Source organism: Mus caroli, unplaced genomic scaffold, assembly GCF_978045245.1.
Source record: "Mus caroli unplaced genomic scaffold, Mus_caroli_1 scaffold_7, whole genome shotgun sequence".
NCBI lineage: Eukaryota > Metazoa > Chordata > Mammalia > Rodentia > Muridae > Mus > Mus caroli.
The window spans coordinates 51,204,228-51,222,020 of record NW_028227262.1 but is presented as its reverse complement, the minus strand read 5'-3'; the positions used below and the strand labels follow the sequence as shown (position 1 = coordinate 51,222,020).

At 45.3% G+C, this 17,793-nt stretch overlaps 1 protein-coding gene and 1 pseudogene across 4 annotated transcripts in view; one reads left to right on the top strand and one right to left on the bottom strand.

The window, feature by feature from the left end:
• Frmd4b (FERM domain containing 4B) overlaps window positions 1-17,793 on the bottom strand; it is a 246,580-nt gene that overhangs the window by 168,963 nt on the left and 59,824 nt on the right. Inside the window, exon 1 of one of the 4 annotated variants that reach the window (XM_085840233.1) lies at window positions 10,374-10,467. The exons of the other annotated variants lie outside the window; for them this stretch is intronic. Coding sequence (XP_085696359.1) covers window positions 10,374-10,397 — 24 coding nt within the window. The 5' untranslated portion in view covers window positions 10,398-10,467. Of the gene's footprint in view, window positions 1-10,373; window positions 10,468-17,793 lie in introns of those variants that run through there. 4 annotated transcript variants of the gene reach the window in all.
• On the top strand, window positions 1,249-2,991 carry LOC147003876 (uncharacterized protein C3orf38 homolog; annotated as a pseudogene).

The window sequence follows — 17,793 nt, the reverse complement described above, 5'->3', positions numbered from 1 at the left end:
TCTGACAGACATAAAAGAGGACAGAGGCAAAGAAGGTGTGTATAGTTTTGAGCACAGTTCCCAGACCTTACTGTCCACCAAGATCATTACTAAGGGCTGAAATGGCCACGGGAACATGTAGTTTCATGAACCATTAAGAAAACACCATTCTGTAGACCACCAAAATACAAATACAGTTGGTTTGGGATGGACATTGCTGGCACATGACAGAACGTTAAGTAAAATGCTTGCAGGTTGCTTGCTTCCAATATATGCATTACGTGCATCTCAAATTCCTCAGTCAGACCTGAGGAACACCTCTCTATGTCTTCATGCACGTCTGGGAAAGTCTTCTTGAGAAAAGGGCAAAGTTAGCTTTGGAGCTGATCTCGGTCACATTACACAATCTCATCCCTTTCCCCGGTTTGTACCCACTTTCCTTCATTCTCTGTCTGCACTGTAGCCACACAGGTCTCCTTTGGGGTTTTCTCCACCCTATCTTCTTTCTACCTCAGGAAATGCAGGCTGGAGACAGGTTCTAGCTTTTTTGTCTTTTAAGCATGTAGATTAAAAATTATTTTCTAGGAAATGTTTCAGTTGGTAAAGATCTTGCAGGCAGGAAGGCCCTGAGTTTAAATGCCCTGTACTCACATAAAAGTCTAGTACACTGACAGTGCACCTATAATCCCAGTGTTAGGAAGGGGGGAGGAAAAGAATTTGGGGGTATTATTGGCCAGCCAATCTAACCAAATTGGTGATCTCCAGAATCTCTCAGAGAATCTGTGTCAAAGGGCAAGGGGTCTGGGGAGAGGCCCAGTAGGTAAAGCACTCACTGTGCAAGTGTGAAGATCCGAGCTTGTACCCTGAAGCACCCAGGTAAATTTTGGATGGGCATGGTAGCCTACTTGTAACTCCAGTGCACATGAGGTGGAGGCCGGGGAGACCCATGGTGTGCTGGCTAGCTAGACTAGCTGGGTTCAACTGAGAGACCCTGCTTCAGTAGACAAGGAAGTGATTAAGAAAGACACCCGTCTCTCTCTCTGGTCACCACAAGCATATGCACACACATCCATGTGCACCTTTACATCCGTGTGCACCAACAAACATATACACATGAATACATAATACACACACACACAGGGAGAGAGAGACAGAGAGAGACAGAGACACAGACACAGAAGGTGAAGAAAGGGTTCTGGCCAGCCTGAAGGCCATGAGGGCAAGCAACATTGGCAGTGTCGTCCTCTGTCCACTTCTGCAGAGGGAGAGATGTCGGGGCTCAGCCACTTAAGAGTCGGAGGGCTGCTGAAACCTACTCGGCATGCTGGACAATGAAGAGATCATGGCTCTTTGCGACACTGTCATCAACCACCTGGTGCAGCCTGTGGACTGCCAAGATGCTATTTGAGCAATATTAGCCAAAATGTAGAACTTCTGAGGTGCAAAAAAATCCACTGAGAAGTCACATGGAAGTATTTGGCAACACAAGCAGTGGTTGCAACTCCAACTACTGAAAAGCACAATCTTACTCAGTTATGCAAAAGGTTACCGGGAAGAGCAGTCATCAAAACTGAAGGAGGCAGCAGAGCCAGTTACAGAGACGGAGGACATCCAGTTCTTTGAGCAGCAGGCAAAGGAAGAGGAGGAGGCTGGAAAGGTTGATTTTTGTCGCTTAGAAGAAGAATCCTGGTTCTTTGACCTTCTTAGTTCTCAGAATCCTTTTCTGGGACCAACTCAAGATGACTGGGGCCACAGCACTTCTGCCTATGTCCAGCTTAGGTTTTTTATAACATCTCAGAACAAAACATGACAGACTACCATGGAGCAGAAGTTGTGAGCTTTCACTTACTATCATTAGTGAAAGAGGAATTTCTTTTTTTTGTTTTAATTTTTTTATTAGATATTTTCTTCATTTACATTTCCAATGTTATCCGAAAAGTCCCCTACACCCTCCCCCTGCCCTGCTTCCCTACCCACTCACTCCCACTTCTTGGCCCTGGCGTGCCCCTGTATTGGGGCATATAAAGTTTGCAAGACCAAGGGGCCTCTCTTCCCAATGATGTCCGACTAGGCCATCTTCTGCTACATGTGCAGCTAGAGACATGAGCTCTGGGGGTACTGATTAGTTTATATTGTTGTTCCACCTATAGGGTTGCAGACCAAGTCACTTGATATGAACTCACTGATAAGTGGATATTAGCCCAGAGATCTAGAATACCCAAGATACAATTTGCAAAACACAAGAAAATCAAGAAGAAGGAAGACCAACACGTGGTTACTTCATTCCTCCCTAGAATAGGGAACAAAATATCCATGGAAGCAGTTACAGAGACAAAGTTTGGAGCTGAGACGAAAGGATGGACCATCCAAAGACTGCCCCACCTGGGGGGCCAACCCATAATCAGCCACCAAACGCATACACTATTGCATATGCCAGCAAGATTTTGCTGAAAGGACCCTGATATAGCTGTCTCTTGTGAGGCTATGCCAGTGCCTGGCAAATACAGAAGTGGATGCTCACAGTCATCTATAGGATTGAACAGAGGGCCCTCAATGGAGGAGCTAGAGAAAGTACCCTAGAAAGAGGAATTTGTTTTCCTCGTCCTAACCTTGATTCTCAAGGACTAAAATGTGCGTCTTCTCCTTATGGATTAGTTATGGTTGGAGTTTCAGGGACTGTCTACTGAGGAAATTCTTGTTTGGGAATATTTGAACAAATTTTTGGACTTATCCATAGCCATTTTGTGGAAATACTTGAAAAATCAAATTTCTCCTGAGAACCGTTGGAGGAAGTTCCCTTGCTCCTGGATCATCACTGAAACCATGTGTAACATTTGACCAGAGTGATCTGGAGGCCTTTTATAAAGTAATCCCTTTGTGTAATAGCCCTGAAGTAAGACCTAATGTAAGGCAGATAATGGATAGTGGGACTGGAGACCAGGTTTTACATAGTGGAGATGAGGCATTGTTGAACAAAAGGGAATGAATTTGCCTAACCCTCTCAAGCATTGAGCACTGTACCTCAGCCTGAAGACGCTGCAGAAACACAACGCTGACCATCCATCCCTAAGCCACTGCAGATGTAAGAATTGACATATTTTAGCTGAAATACCTTTTTGCACTACAAACTAATGTGAATATTTACCTATTTCTATCCGAGTTACAGCAAATGTTCTGAGAACTTATTGCAATCCACCAAATAGGTCCCACTTTAGATGTTGTAGGTATGTGTGTGCCTTAGAAACTTTAGGTAGTATTTTCATCTGATTTAGTGACTAGCCTACTGATCTCTGCAGTTCCAAGTGGCAGAGATTGTTATTACTCATGTTCACAGCTTATTAGATCTCTTGCAAATACATCTTACTAAAGTGTTGTCAAAAGAAGACAGCATTTTAAAGATGTTTAATATAGAAAGTCTTGATTATATAAGATACAAGTAGTGGACTCGTTCAAAAAGTCCAATAATTTAGGCTGGGAAGAAAAACTTAGCTTCTCATTTGAAACTTTTTTTCAAGTCACCTTTCCTAGTCTAAGCAAATATCTCAAAATCTGCTACTTTTCTGATTTATTTGGGGCAACAAATGCTGTCCTCAACACCCCCCCCCCCCCCCACACACACACTCGGTGAAGAAAAAGACATTTGACATCAAACTCTGGCCTCAATGAGTATATCTGAACACACACACATGCTCACATACAGAGACACACACAAACACACTCTCACATACACAGACACAAAGACACACACATACACACACACACACACACACACACACACACACCATAAAACCGTTTTCTTATAGTTACTATTGTGGAATGTTTATGGGCAAATACTGACCAGCTTGGCCATTCTGCTAATGCTCGTGACTTTCCTAATGTTTCGATCCTTTAGCACAGTTCCTCTTGTTGTGGTGACTCCCCACCACAAACTTATTTTTGTTGCTACTCCATAACTGTAACTCTGCTACTGTATGAATCATAATGTATATATCTATGTTTTCTGGCAATCTGAGGTGACCCCCGTGGAAGGGCCATTGGACCCTGAAAAGGGTCAAGATCCATAGGTTGAGAACCACCCGTGCTAATGTCACCACTGTGGACAGCTGACCTCACATCTTTGTTTCCTGGGTTCCTGATCTGCTTGATAAAGATTTAAACACACGGTTGCTCTCCACTTAGGGCTACCTGCCCCCAAGGACAAGATTAGTCAGCTTAAGCCCTGAGCCCCAAGCCTGCAATTGCTCTTTGCAAAAGGAGCCAATTCACAAACACCTGTGGAGAGAGGGCACACACTTGCCTATGAACTGGGAAAGCAACATAGTCCTTTTGTCAAGTAAAGTATTTGAAGAGCTGAGATGGTAGCCTACGCTTTTAATTATAGCACTTGAGGAGAAGTTAGAGGCTGGCCTGAGCTATCCAGTGAATTCACGTCTAGTCTGAGATATGCAGTTGGACCCAACTCAGACGGCAGAAAATAAATAAATAAGTAAATGTATCATGAGATGTTAAGTTATTTCTCTTAAAAAGAAAGTGGGGGGCTGAAGAGATGACTCAGTAGTTAACAGCACTGTCCTCTCTTGCAGAGGACCCAGGTTCAATTCCCAGCACCCACCAGGTGGCTCATACCCATCTGTAATCCCAGTTCCAGAGGATTCAATGTCTTCTGACCTTTGTGGGCACTACAGACATGTGATAAACACATGTAGGCAAAACTGCACACACACACACACACACACACACACTAAATAAATATATAAATAAACACACACACACTAAATAAATATATAAATAAATTAAACGTATTTTAAAAAGAGGAAGAAATGAATATGACAAAGCAAGAAATGTTTCACATCTGACCTTAGTATTTGTCTAATGATGTGGAGTGCTTACATCTCAAGGGGCATCTGGCATGGGCATACTTACTTGAGCAACCTTCTATTACCCCAACTCCAATACAGAGATGATCATAAAAATCTCTGCAGATGTACAGATAAGTCCTCCAAAGCTGATGGCTGTTTTCATGGTGAGCAGAGCAGAGCAATTGCTCTCTGGTCCCACTAGGGTGACCTGACTCTCAGTGCAACACAAGGCCCTGTACCAAGAGGGTACGGCTACCTCTGGACCTGCGTGTCACTGAAGGCATGGTTCTTCCTCTCAGAGGAGCAATATAAATAGCTGCAGAAGGGAGGTAGCAGTCCCTGCTCTCAGATGCAAAACACCTTCTCCAGAGTCCTGGTCAGTGACAACACACCACATTTGGGGTGCATGCAAATAAAGGTAGTAACAGCATTTCTGGAGCACCAGGTTGCTAGGGATGTACCCTCATTGAAAGAACTAACAGATGAGGTCTTAAAGATAATGAGGTTTCAGGCCCATTCCTCCCTTATGAAGGAGGCTTCATGCAGTGTTAGGTTAGCTTGACAGCTTGGTCTTCTGCCTTCTCCCGTGTGAGGATGCAGTAAGAAGGTCCTCACCAGTGCCAGAGAGAAAGAACAGCAGGTCTACTGAAAGGAGCTGCAGGAAGTTACCCTCTAGAAGAGAGAGAGCTGGAGGAGAGCGAGCGAGAGCGAGCGAGAGGAGAGCGAGCGAGAGGAGAGCGAGCGAGAGGAGAGCGAGCGAGAGGAGAGCGAGCGAGAGGAGAGCGAGAGAGAGAGAGAGAGAGAGAGAGAGAGAGAGCGAGAGAGCGAGAGAGAGATAGAGAGAGAGAGCGAGAGAGAGCGAGAGAGAGCGAGAGGAGAGGGAGCGAGCGAGCGAGCGAGAGAGAGCGAGAGAGAGCGAGAGAGAGCGAGAGAGAGAGAGCGAGAGAGAGAGAGAGAGAGAGAGAGAGAGAGAGAGAGAGAGAGAGAGAGAGACAGACTCAGAACCCAAAACTGTGGACAGCCTCGAACAGGCCTTGTAGTGGGAGAATATGGGAGGAGACAACTGCCGTGATGCATGATGGGAGTCTTGACGGGAGAGGGACGGACTCTTCAGTACTGTAGAACTTTCTGACTCTTACATGGGGTAAGGTACTCCACACCATGCAACCTAGCCTGGCCTGGTCTACGTCCCAAGGGTCAGGGAGGCAGGCAGATACTGAGTAGAGCCACAAACTTATCGTGCAGCCCCATGGAGGAGGAATGCAAGTCTACAGCACAGCTTTGCTTTCTGTCAGCGCTTTGGGAGTTGCAGGGCCTCATGTCTGGGAGAGAGAGTACCCTTAAGCCAATACCAAGTCTGCAAAAGACATTCGATATTATTTTCCCTGGCTCTCTTTGTGGATCTCTGCCCAGTGCATCCAGACAAATGTCCACAGCGTCGAGTAATCTAATGTGTTCAAAGGATAGAAGGCCAAAAGATGCTCTGACAAGGGCAAGATACCAGCAGATGCACACATGGCTCCAAAGGGACCACTGATTCTTATTTGTATAAACACGAACACTTGCATTCCCTGAAAAACTACCCATTTGCTGTACACTGGTCCTTCTGGTGATGTATAGAATACTTTCACTACATCGTAGCTTTTACTTGCTGTATTTGGATACTGTATAAGCAACAGTATTCACCACCTATCTATAGGGCCCATCGTTAATGACAGACAGGAGGCAGCTCTACCCCTCAGCATTATAAATGTGTTTTAATCATTCCATCAGAAGCTCAAAGGGACCACTCAGTGTGAGAGTAGGAAGGTAGGGTTTACACACACACACACACACACACACACACACACACACACACACACACACTGCTGTTAACTGCATAGACTCAACTTTTCCTTTCTCTTTGTTTCTGGGGGGGGGGGGCATAATTTCCAAATGTATCAGAGAGTTACCATTTGCCCGAACAGACCTGATTTGATTTCTCTCTAAATATGCATGACTCTTATGACTCTAATCCAGTGGTTAGTGCAAAAGTCGATTTAATCCTTTGACCTCAAAATCATATCAATTAAATTCTACTGATCACAGCTGTCTCAAGTCACGGGCTTTGATACTCACCGAGTGAGTAGTCAATGAACTATCAGTAAATCTTGGGTGACACAGAGTGGCAGGAGTGGCTGGCTGTCCTTGCCGACTGCTGGAGGCTTTCAAGACTCTCTGGCCACACTTAACTCATCTTTATTAATTTCAGCCTGACATAGTACTAGTGTAGAAAGAACCTAGGAAATAGGTGAGGGAGAAGTAGTTTTATATTTCTTATTTAATCTTACTTTTATGTGTGTGGGTGTTTTGCCTGCCTGCATGCCTGTGCATCACTTGTGTGCCTGGCGCTCACTGAGACTGTCGGATCCTTAGGAACTGGAAACAGAGGTGATTGTCAGCTGCCATGTGGGTATCAGAAATCGAGCTGAGGTCTTCTGAAAGAGCAGCAAGTGCTCTGAACTGCTGAGTGTAGTGTCTGATGCTCTTATTTCTCATTTTGTTTTGGGGGACAACGCCACCTCACTATCTCACCCGCTCTGACTGTGAACTTCTGGGCTCAGGGCTCTTCCTCCTGCTTCTGCCTCCCATGTAGCTAGGGTTACGGGTACACATCACCACACTATGCTGACTTTTATAGAAGTCTGATCTAAGGAACAACGAATAGTTGGAATAGTTATCGTCGTCATAACCCACACGAACCCCAACTTCTGCTTCCAACTAACAGCTGCAGCGATTCTCCATCCCCAACTTTGCTGGGCTCTGCTGGTTCCATGCATGCTGCCACAGTCTCTAAGGAACATGGGTCCTTCTAGTCTCCTAATTTCCTTTCTAGGTAAAAAGCAAAAACACTAGTGGAGAAGAAGAAAGAAGGGAGAGATGGAGGGAGAAGGGAGGGAGGGATGGAGGGAGAAAGGGGATGGAAGCAAACATAGAGACATACATTGCTTTCATTTATGGGGGTGCCAGGGAAGTAAATCAAACATTTTCGAAGCAAGAGGGAGAATTTCCGAGCTGTAAGCTGCGCTGAGGAGCCTCAGCACAAGTCCCTTTTCTGAACCTAGCAAGGAAGATGACTCTGAACCCCAGAGAGGAAAAAACCCTGTCTCCAGGTCAAGTTTTTTATCGCTTTCTTTTGTTGTTTACCCAGTGCTACCCGTCACTGTGGCTGGAGCCTGTTTCTTAGGGACTTTTCTGAAAGAGCATACAGGTTTCTGCAAGCAGTTGCTCTTCAAAAGACCTCCTTTGGGTCGCACGCCTTCCTTTAACCCAGCACTAGGAAGGCAGAGGCAGGTAGATCTATATGAGTGTGCGGCCAGCCTGGTCTACAAAGTGAGTTCCAGGATAGACAAGGCTACCCAGAGAAGCCCTGTCTCAAACAAAACAAAACAAACAAACATGAAGGAAAAAGTGTTCTCCTGTCACAACGGAGCAACTGCACACAGGAACTCATGGCAACTGTGACAGCATGCACCATGGCCCCCACAAGCTTTAGCCAGACAAGAATCCCAGCATAGAGGACAGAAGGTGGACATGGCATCCCACTGCTGGCTTGACAAGCGATTGGCATTTGGTAGCTGCTGGGAGAGGGAGAGTCAGACTTCCTCAGCCTCAGTCACATGATGTGGAGATGAGACAAAGTGATTTATAGGCTTTACTCCAGCTTAAGCACTTCATGGCTTAAGAATACAGTTCTCCTAAACCAGCAGTGTTTGTTTCCCCACTTCCCCATAGTCTCTGGTCATCTAGCAGACTCTCTGTGGGAGGGCAAAGCCCCTTCCTGTCTATCCTGCATTTCACTGTAACAGCCTCCAGATGGGGGACCCAGTAAATAGCAGGTTGGAAAACAGAATGCCCTTTGGCATAGAGTCTGGAAGGTCAAAGCTTGATAGCCCTGTATAAGAGTTAGTTTCTGGCCGGGCAATGGAGGTGCATGCCTTTAATCCCAGCATTTGGGAGGCAGAGGCAAGTGGATTTCTGAGTTCGGGGCCAGCCCGGTCTATAGAGTGAGTTCCAGGACAGCCAGCGCTATACAGAGAAACTCTGTCTCAAAAACAAAACAAAACAAAACAACCAACAACAACAAAATAAAACCCAAACAAACAAACTAACTAACTAACTAACAAAAGGAGTTCGTTTCTGACCTCTTAAAGGGGCTGAGAGCAGAGTGGCTTTACTTTGCAAGGAGAATCTCTTGTGTGAATGAAGTCACACGAGTCCCTGGGTCAATCCAGACCACAAGGCTGCATTTCAGAACATAGCACATGCTTTCAGACATCAGACACCGTAGGTAGGGCCGATTTAGAGACAGATGGCTCCTTTCTAAGGCCAAACCATTGTGTTCTGTTATGGTGGGAGGTCCCATCACAGTCCCCACTGTGACATGTTTGTTTCTTTAAGGTTTCTCTCCTTTTACTCAACCCCACCTACTTCCTCCACAGACTTCCTCCTATCCCCCCTCTCCACACCCTCCCCCAGCTTTGCACTCCACTGCATTAGATAATTTCCTTTCTTTTCTGAAGTCTACCCAGATTTCCCTCCCTCCCCCCATTGCCAACAACTGACTAAGGAAGAGAGGCTGAACACGGTGTTGGCCTTTAATGAGTTTACCATAACCACATTACGAGGGGGAAAGAACCAAAAGCTTCCCTTTAATAAGGATGTAAGACTTCCTCTGACAAATCCGAAGAGGACATTAATTAATTGATAGCTATCCACAAAAATGGCATCTCCGAGGTCTCTTCTGTGAGCTGATGAATTCTGGTCACACAGAAGCTTCACCAAGAAATAGCGTAAAGGTAACGGACAGGATTCAGTCGCCTGCTTCCCCGAGGCAGAGCAGGGCACACACATCAAAGGGTCCTTTCAGAAAGGACACTAATGAGTTCTAGCACACTTGGACCTTTGCTGCCCAGCTCCAGACAAAAGTAGAGGGAGCCTCATCTTGCTGATGAGGAGATTAACAATTACAAATCAAAAGCATTTCTGTGCTGCAGGCAGGGACCCTTTCCACGGCTCTTTCCAGGATGAGTGAAGGAAGGAGCCCGAATCGTTCAAATTATAAAATAATTGAGAGAAAAGAAAGAATAGAAAAAACAGTAGGTGTCTGAGGCTGATGGTGACCTGGAATGACACACTCCAGTAATCACTGAAGTGCTGAAGAAAATCAGAAAACCAGCCCTTTCAGTCTCTTAAAGAAGCCAAGACGTTTCTTACACATATCAAGATAACCTTCCAGAAGATGGGCGTGAAGAGCTGTCTCTGTTAGGATATTGTTCCAGACCTTACCCTACAGGAGTTAGAAAGGAGCAATTCCTTGAAAACGTGGAGAGATAAACATGCCTTGTTAGTTCTGTTTCTTAACAGTTGGTTTCTGAGATGCTCGGCTTACAGGAACCTCCCCCCATATAACATTAAAACCTGTCCAGCATTTTGCTCAAGATGCTCCAGAACACTGCCTGCCTGCCATCTGACGGTCAGAGACATTCCTCTTACCTCCAATCCATGATTGAGACTCATTTAAAGGGACTGGCGAGGAGGCGCAGGACGCAGGACACATGTATTTAGCGCTGTGGGGTGTGTATGCCTGTGTCCTCCAACTCCAAACCGGTAGAAGTGAGGACCCAAAGCCCCCGACACCTTCCGCTGCCATATAATCACAAGGAAGTGACCTTACTGTTTGTTGCTTTGATTAGAAACAAAAGCCTTGCAACATGAGTCAGGAAAGCAACAGAGGAAAAGCCAGCTAAAAAGGCTGCTGTTTCTTTTGGCCCCCTGAAGGTTCTCTTCATTATACACTATAAACATATGATGACATACTGTGTGTGCCCTGAATTCTCAACTTCAAAAACAATGTCCAAGAGGAGTTGAGAATTACTCAAGAGATGGGCTATACTGGGTACCATTCAAAGTCTAGTCTGGCTCCCCAGCCTGTGCTTATTCTGGGATAGCCTGGGGATTTAATATGTGGAATAGAGTATTTAATGGACTTTGCTTCTTAGAGTCATCACATGCCAACGGCTTTTCCACTCAGAAGTAAACTCAGAGGTCCACGGTGAAAACATCAACATCGCTTCAGCATCAGGGATGCCAGGCACAGAGAATCTTGGCAGGCTAACTGTGGACTCAGAGAGGGCTCATTACATCATTTGCATTTTGCAGAATAGTTTACCAATGGAATTATTCATGGGGTAGGGGATATTCAAATTATGTTATACTTTATTGTAAAATGAGAGAAATACACAGGAATGTAATTAATTGACGTGTTTTTTTTTTTTTTTTTAGGGCAGTTGAGAAAGGGCTCATACCATGGTACTGTGGTTCTTCCTTCTGAAGAGTAAGAGCCTGCTGGCAGTATGGGTGAAAACCTAAGTTCTAGAGTTAAACACACCTAAGTGTCTGTGAGTGGTTTGTCTTTGAGAGAGCTACTTGATCTTGTGGGAACCTATTTGCTTTTTTGTAGACTGGAGACAAAAATCCCTCTGTCTCAAGGGTGTTGGAGGAGGAAAAGTAGGTAGCACAGATCGGGCACTGGGAAGCTGATGGGCAGAAAGGATCAGATGCCCCAATACTGAAGGGTGAGCAGCCTCCGCCGCTCCCCCATATTTACCCGCCAAGCACTGGAAATGGTTTTTAACATCAAGTTTTTCCAAAAATTTACTTACTTTTACAGCAGACTAGGGAAGACTCAGCCAGAAGCCAACTTTGTTTTATGTGCATTGGTGTTTTGCCTGCATGTATGTCTATGTGATGGTGACAGATCTTGGAGTTACAGACAGGTGTGAGCTGCTATGTGGGTGCTGGATTTTGAACCACGGACCTCTGGAAGAGCAGTCAGTGCCCTTAACCGCTGAGCCATCTTTCCAGCCCCCTCCAGAAGCCAACTTAACCAACAACAAGTTTGAATGCAGACAGAGGTCACACCAATAGAAAACGTGACAAAAAGTTTACTCTGGACTCAGCAATTATTGGTGCACGTGCATTCTGACAACTGAAAGAGCTGGAAGCTAGAATAGATTGATTAAGCAATCTAAGGAGCTGCACAGTCAGTGGTGTTGCTGAGGAGCCCACATACATATGCTTATAGGATAAATGAGGATGTATACAGAATGCTCTGTAACGATGTCCCTGGGGACATTCAGAAAGTCGTGAGTCTCAAACAACCTGGACCCAAGTGAAGGTGGCATGATTGGGGGGCTGTGAAGATAACTCAGAGAGGGACTTAAAAAATAATCAGTGCCAATGCACATATGCAGAAGGGGTATGAAGGCAAAATCTTGGGATGTGGCAGAGCTTGGCTTGCCGTGCACAAAGGTCTGGATTTACTCTCCAGCCCCACATCTGCACAAAGAGCAGCAGCTATTACCAGTCCTCACATTATTAATTAGGCTCTGAAAGCTCATAAGTATTAGATTAATATCTCATCTCCTACTTTAGTGTTCCAGGAGCACTCTATAATTGTTTAGAGCGACAAAGTGACTGGGATGGCAACCTAGAGCCACCAGGACACACCCTAAAAGTTAGCTGGGCTGGAGGCAGACAGGCTTCACTGACAAGCTCTGGATGACTAGATCACTGGATGTGTCTGTACCCAAAGTCATTCCCTGACCTTTCCTGTTACTAAGTTTATAGTTTCCACTTCAACCTGTGGATAAAAAGGTTCTCTGTATCCCGCCACTTGCGAGACAGTGTGACTCTGACGTCCTTAGCCTTGTGGCTCTGGGTCCTGGGTGTTATCAATGCAAGGTAGGATGGATTCTAGGTCTAATGATGGGGGAAGCCCAGGGAGAGGGTAGGCTTGGAGTGAAGTAGTTCACCCCTGCAGCGTTAGGCATCAGACCAGGAATGGGGTGGCAGTTTGAAAATACTCCTAGACAAGTAGCATTCAGAGATCAGGAGTGGGTGGTCTCTATCTGACTTGATTGTTCTTTCCAATGCTTGCTGACAGGCACCCAGCTCTGGGGCTGACTTAGCCTGTCCTGTTTAAGAACCCTGTCTTAGTTAATTTTCTGTTGCTATACTACAGATAGGTAAATTTATCAAGCAAAGATGTATCTCATGGTTCTAGAGTCTGGGAAGTCCTAGGGCACGGTTGTGGCATCCATTAAAAGCCTTCTTGCTACATCATAATGTGGGTATCACATGCACAGAGACAGAACAAGCTTGCTCACTTGGGTTTCCTCTTCCTTTTTGTAGAAACCCAGTTAATATCGTCATGGGTACTCCACCCTTATGACCTCATGTAATCCAAACTACTCCTCAAAAGCCCCTCTTCCACATACCATTAGCACAGAGTTTTGGGAAGTAAGCTTCCAACACTCAAAGACTGAGGGGTCAGTGTCTAACCCACAGTGGAATCCCCGAGGAAGCCAACTGACATCTTGAGTGGTTCTAAACGAAGATGAGCATCTGTGAGGCGAGACTATGGGACTCACACCATGGTGCAGTTGCAGACTCACATACTGTGAACTTAATTCACAGGTTGTGAACCCAGGCAGGCGCCCCGGGGACTTTCACTGTTCCTGGAAGCAAGATGAGGAAAGGTACGCAGAGTTTAGGGGGAAATATGTGTAGATAGGTCCAGGTTATTTTAAAATTTTAATTATTTTTGATTTTATATGTGCAAGTGTTCTTGCATTATGTATGAGCACCATATGGCCTTCAAAGGCCAGAAGCGGATGTCAGATTCCCTGGATTTGAAGTTAGACACAGATCTGAGTTGTCACGTGGGTGCTGGAAACCCATCCAGAGTCCTTGCAAGAACATCAAGTACTCTTAACTGCAGAGCCATCTCTCTAGTTCTCAGGGTCCCTTTTTCTTTTAAAGGAATATAGGGCCTCTTTGCATCATCACTAAACCATCTTTTTCATTCTTCACCAAACACTTCACATGCCAGGCAAATGACAGACACCCTGTAAACACCAACACAGGCCATGTGTCGCCATCTTTCAAAACCAACAGCCTGGAGAAGCACCAAGCCATCTGCCATAACTAAGTGATGAATTGCACTCCTAAATGGCAGCAAGCTTTGCAGTAAAGAAAGGAGTACTTCCCTTCAGATTTCAGTCCCAAGAATGTGTTTGGTTCAGTTCAAATGTGCTCAGGCAGCAAACACACACACACACACACACACACACACACACAGGGGTGCTGTAGGGAAATCAGAAATCACCTTGGAAAACATCATGGTCCAAGCCTCAACCGATTGGACTTTGTGGCCCTGGAGGAGAGAAGCGGCCACTGGATCTGATACCTGACTGGGACAAGCATCTTTTCCATACTTACTGCCATCTGTTCTTCATTGATGCCAACCTACAACCACGTGGAGGGCTCATTTCTTAAGTTTTCGTTCATTACAAGGACTATGACATTGGCTCTTCATAAAGTGCCAGGCACCAGAGCTGGTATTATGGGTGTTCAGATTAGCATTGTGGTTGCACAGGATCCTAGACTCATTAGGACCTCATGCTTGATGTTTTTCTTCTTTACTACGGCTCTTCCCCCCCCCCCCCCCCTTGAGATAGTTTCTCTGTGTAGCTCTGGCTATCCTGGACTTCACTCTGTAGACCAGGCTGACCTTGAACTTAGAGATCTGATTGTCTCTGCTTCCTAAGTGCTGGAATCAAAGGCATGCTCCACTACCACCCAGCTATTACACTTCTTAATACTATTGTTATTATTTTGTGTTGATTGGGCTCAAACTAAGGGCTGTGTGTTGGCTGGGCAAATGTTCTACTTGGTCAAGTACATCTCCAGCCCTTGTATTTTTGAGACAGAGTCTCAAACGTCTTGCCTTGAACACGTGACCCTCCCTCTGCCTCCCAAGTATGGGAGTTATAGGTCCTGCCATGCTTGGCTCTTGTTGAATAAGGAGTTGTATGTTTTGCTTTTGCATAGGGACTCTCTGCCTGGCATTGTGCTGAGCAGGAGAGGCAAGGACTATGACCACAAGTCATGATAAAGAGGGCCGAGGACCCTGCCCAAGGAAAACTCTGGGCAAGACAGAGGAGAGGCGGCTGCCACAGGGACGTGGGTTGAGCACAAGGCGTGTCTGTTATGCTCAGGGCTACGTGGTACGGCACCTGGGAAGCTCTCAGCAGCTACTGAATGAAAAAGAACTTCTGTTTAAAAAGGAAAATCACCAACTACAGAAAATGAATTCATAAGTTCCTAAAACTGGGGCTGATAACACTGAAAGTTTATTTAAGGTCTCCCAGAGATCACATGCTGCAGCCGTTGGACTGGACGGTACGCCGTGTCCAGGAAAAACAGCTCCGATGGAAAAATCTGTTACTCATGTTCTCCTCCAGGCTGAAAAAGAGGGAACTTTCTTGCACAGGGCGGGTTCTTGCTTTCTTAACCACAAATGGAAAGGCCTAGGTGAAAAGCTTGGGGGAGAGCGGCAGGCATCCGGGCTTCTCAGGACTGTCTCACAGCAAGAGGCCAAAGGCGCGTGCAGCACTGGACACAAACTGTAAAATCTAATAACTTCCTCATGTTTGGAAAAATAAAGACAAAAAGGCCTTTGAACACCGTGTTTGAAGTCCACTTCACACACAGGGACCGAGACCCAGAGCACTCAGTGCTAGGAGCCTCCCAGCTGGGGGTAAGAAAACGGACTCTGCACCCAGAGTCTGGATTCCCAAGCAGGGACTTTCACAGAGGTTGCACAGACAACGGGAAGAAAGTAGCATGACCTTCCACGCAGCCTTCCATCTCACTTCCTTCCTGGCTTTCTGCAGAGTCTGATTTTTTTTTTTTTTTGTTCTGTTTCGGTTTCCCCTTTCTCTGCCCATTTGCAGTGCTTTGAAAAGAAAACTATCCCCTCCTCTTCCTCCTCCTCCTCCTCCTCCTCCTCCTCCTCCTCCTCCTCCTCCTCCTCCTCCTCCCCTACTTCTGACATAGGGGTCTTCTGTATATAGCCAGACTAGTCTTAAGTTAGAGTTACTCCTGCCTAAAATCATTTTTTTAATGAAGGAAGACTTTAGGGTACACACAGTGGCTGAACTGGCATCACACATTGTATCCGTTTCTGCACACACCTTTTAATCTGGCCGCTCTTGAGACATCTAGAGTAGTAGTTCTCAAATCTGTGGCTCTTGACCCCCGCAGGGTCATATAGCAGATATCCTGCCTATCAGATGTTTACAGTACGCTTCATAACAGCAGCAAAATTACAGTTACAAAGTAGCAAAGAAATCATTCTATGGTCGGGGGTCACCACAACATGAGGAACTGTGTTAAAGGGTCACAGCATCATGAAGGTTAAGAGCCACTCTCTATATTGCGTCCTCCTTTCTGTCCTCTGGGTCATTGTAAACCAAATCTACAACTTCAGGTAATTTTGTCTGTAAAGATTTCAATGTAAAAGATCATGACATTGTTTTTAAATATAAACCCAGATAGCTAAAAGAAAAAAAAATCTCACTATCTTCAAATATCTGTTAAGAGTTCAGATTTCCAATTGATTGATAATGATCCTTATTTGCTCATTTTTGGGTCAAGGTCTCACTATGTAGTACAACTTGGCCTCAAACTCATGACTCTCCTGCTCCAGCCTCCAGAGTGCTGGGATTATAAACATATATGACTGCATCTGTATCCAATTCTTTCCCTCTCCCTCCTGCCTTACATCTCTGTCTCCCTCTTCTCCTCTCTCTGAGTCAGGGTCTCTCTATCTCTCTATGTAAGCCCTAGCTATTCTGGAACTATCTATGTAGAAACGCTAGCTTTGACCTCACAGAGAACTGTCTGCCTTTGCCTACAAAAATGTGCTGGGATTAAGGGTGTATACTACATGGCTGGCCTCATTCCTCCCCCCTCACTTTGTTGGACATAATATCCAAAAACAGAAGCCATAGTTTGACACAGGCTCACATTTCTCTTAGATTTTGAGTAATCTATAGGTACCCCATTGTTATTTATTTACTGAAGATGTGGAGCTGTTTAGCCCATCAATTCTCAGACCACCCAGCTTGCTGACTGTGTTTCTAAGGCATCTACTGTGGTTCCTGAAGGCCTCGGCTTCTGGCTGGATCTTTTAATCAGGACTCTCTCTTAGATCCTGTAGCCTGTGCGTTCTTGCCTTGGAAGGATATTTGTTCTGTTATGGTACAAAACCAATATTCATGACCAAGGTCATTTATTCAATCAAGGACATCAACATGACAACTTTCTAATCCTGCTAGCCGAGTACCTCAGTGTGAACAGCTCTGCCCTTATCTGCAAATGGGTGATGCTCTGTTCAACGTTGCTGAATGACTGGTCAGCTAGGAGCGCCCCTACATATTAAATCAATGGTATAAGCAGCTACCAAGATAGAGAACACATCTAGAAAGTTACCTCTGACAATCTTACAGACATGCTTCAGATTTAGGCCAACAGAGATTGTTTCCCTTTATTCTAGAATTTGATATAATTTGATTTAGAGATGAGTTCTTTTAAACATGGCTTCACATCCTGAACAAAGTGTGTGTGTGTGTGTGTGTGTGTGTGTGTGTGTGTATGCACTCAGACATAAATATGTTTACCTTTCTTCAATAAATATGCAAGAGCTGAGCAAACAGATAATAGGACAACCATGCCTTAAATTTTTCATGAAAACTCCAAATAGTCCTCTCTGCCAACTGTCTTATCTATTGTTTCACTCTCCTGCCAGGTAATAAAGGATAGTCTAACTGTCCCTACTTATCACCAGAACTTGATGTTTTATGTCTCTTCCTCTTTCCCTTCCCTTCCCTTTTCTTCCCCCCTCTCTGTCTTTTTGACAGTTTTCTGAGACTAGCCTTACTCTGTAGCTTAGGGTGGCTCTTAGAACAAACCATGTAGCCCAGGCTGCCTTCAAACCTGTGATCCTCCTGTTTCAACTTTCCCCTCAGTGTTGAGATTACATGCCTGCCCGTCCACTCTTAGGTAG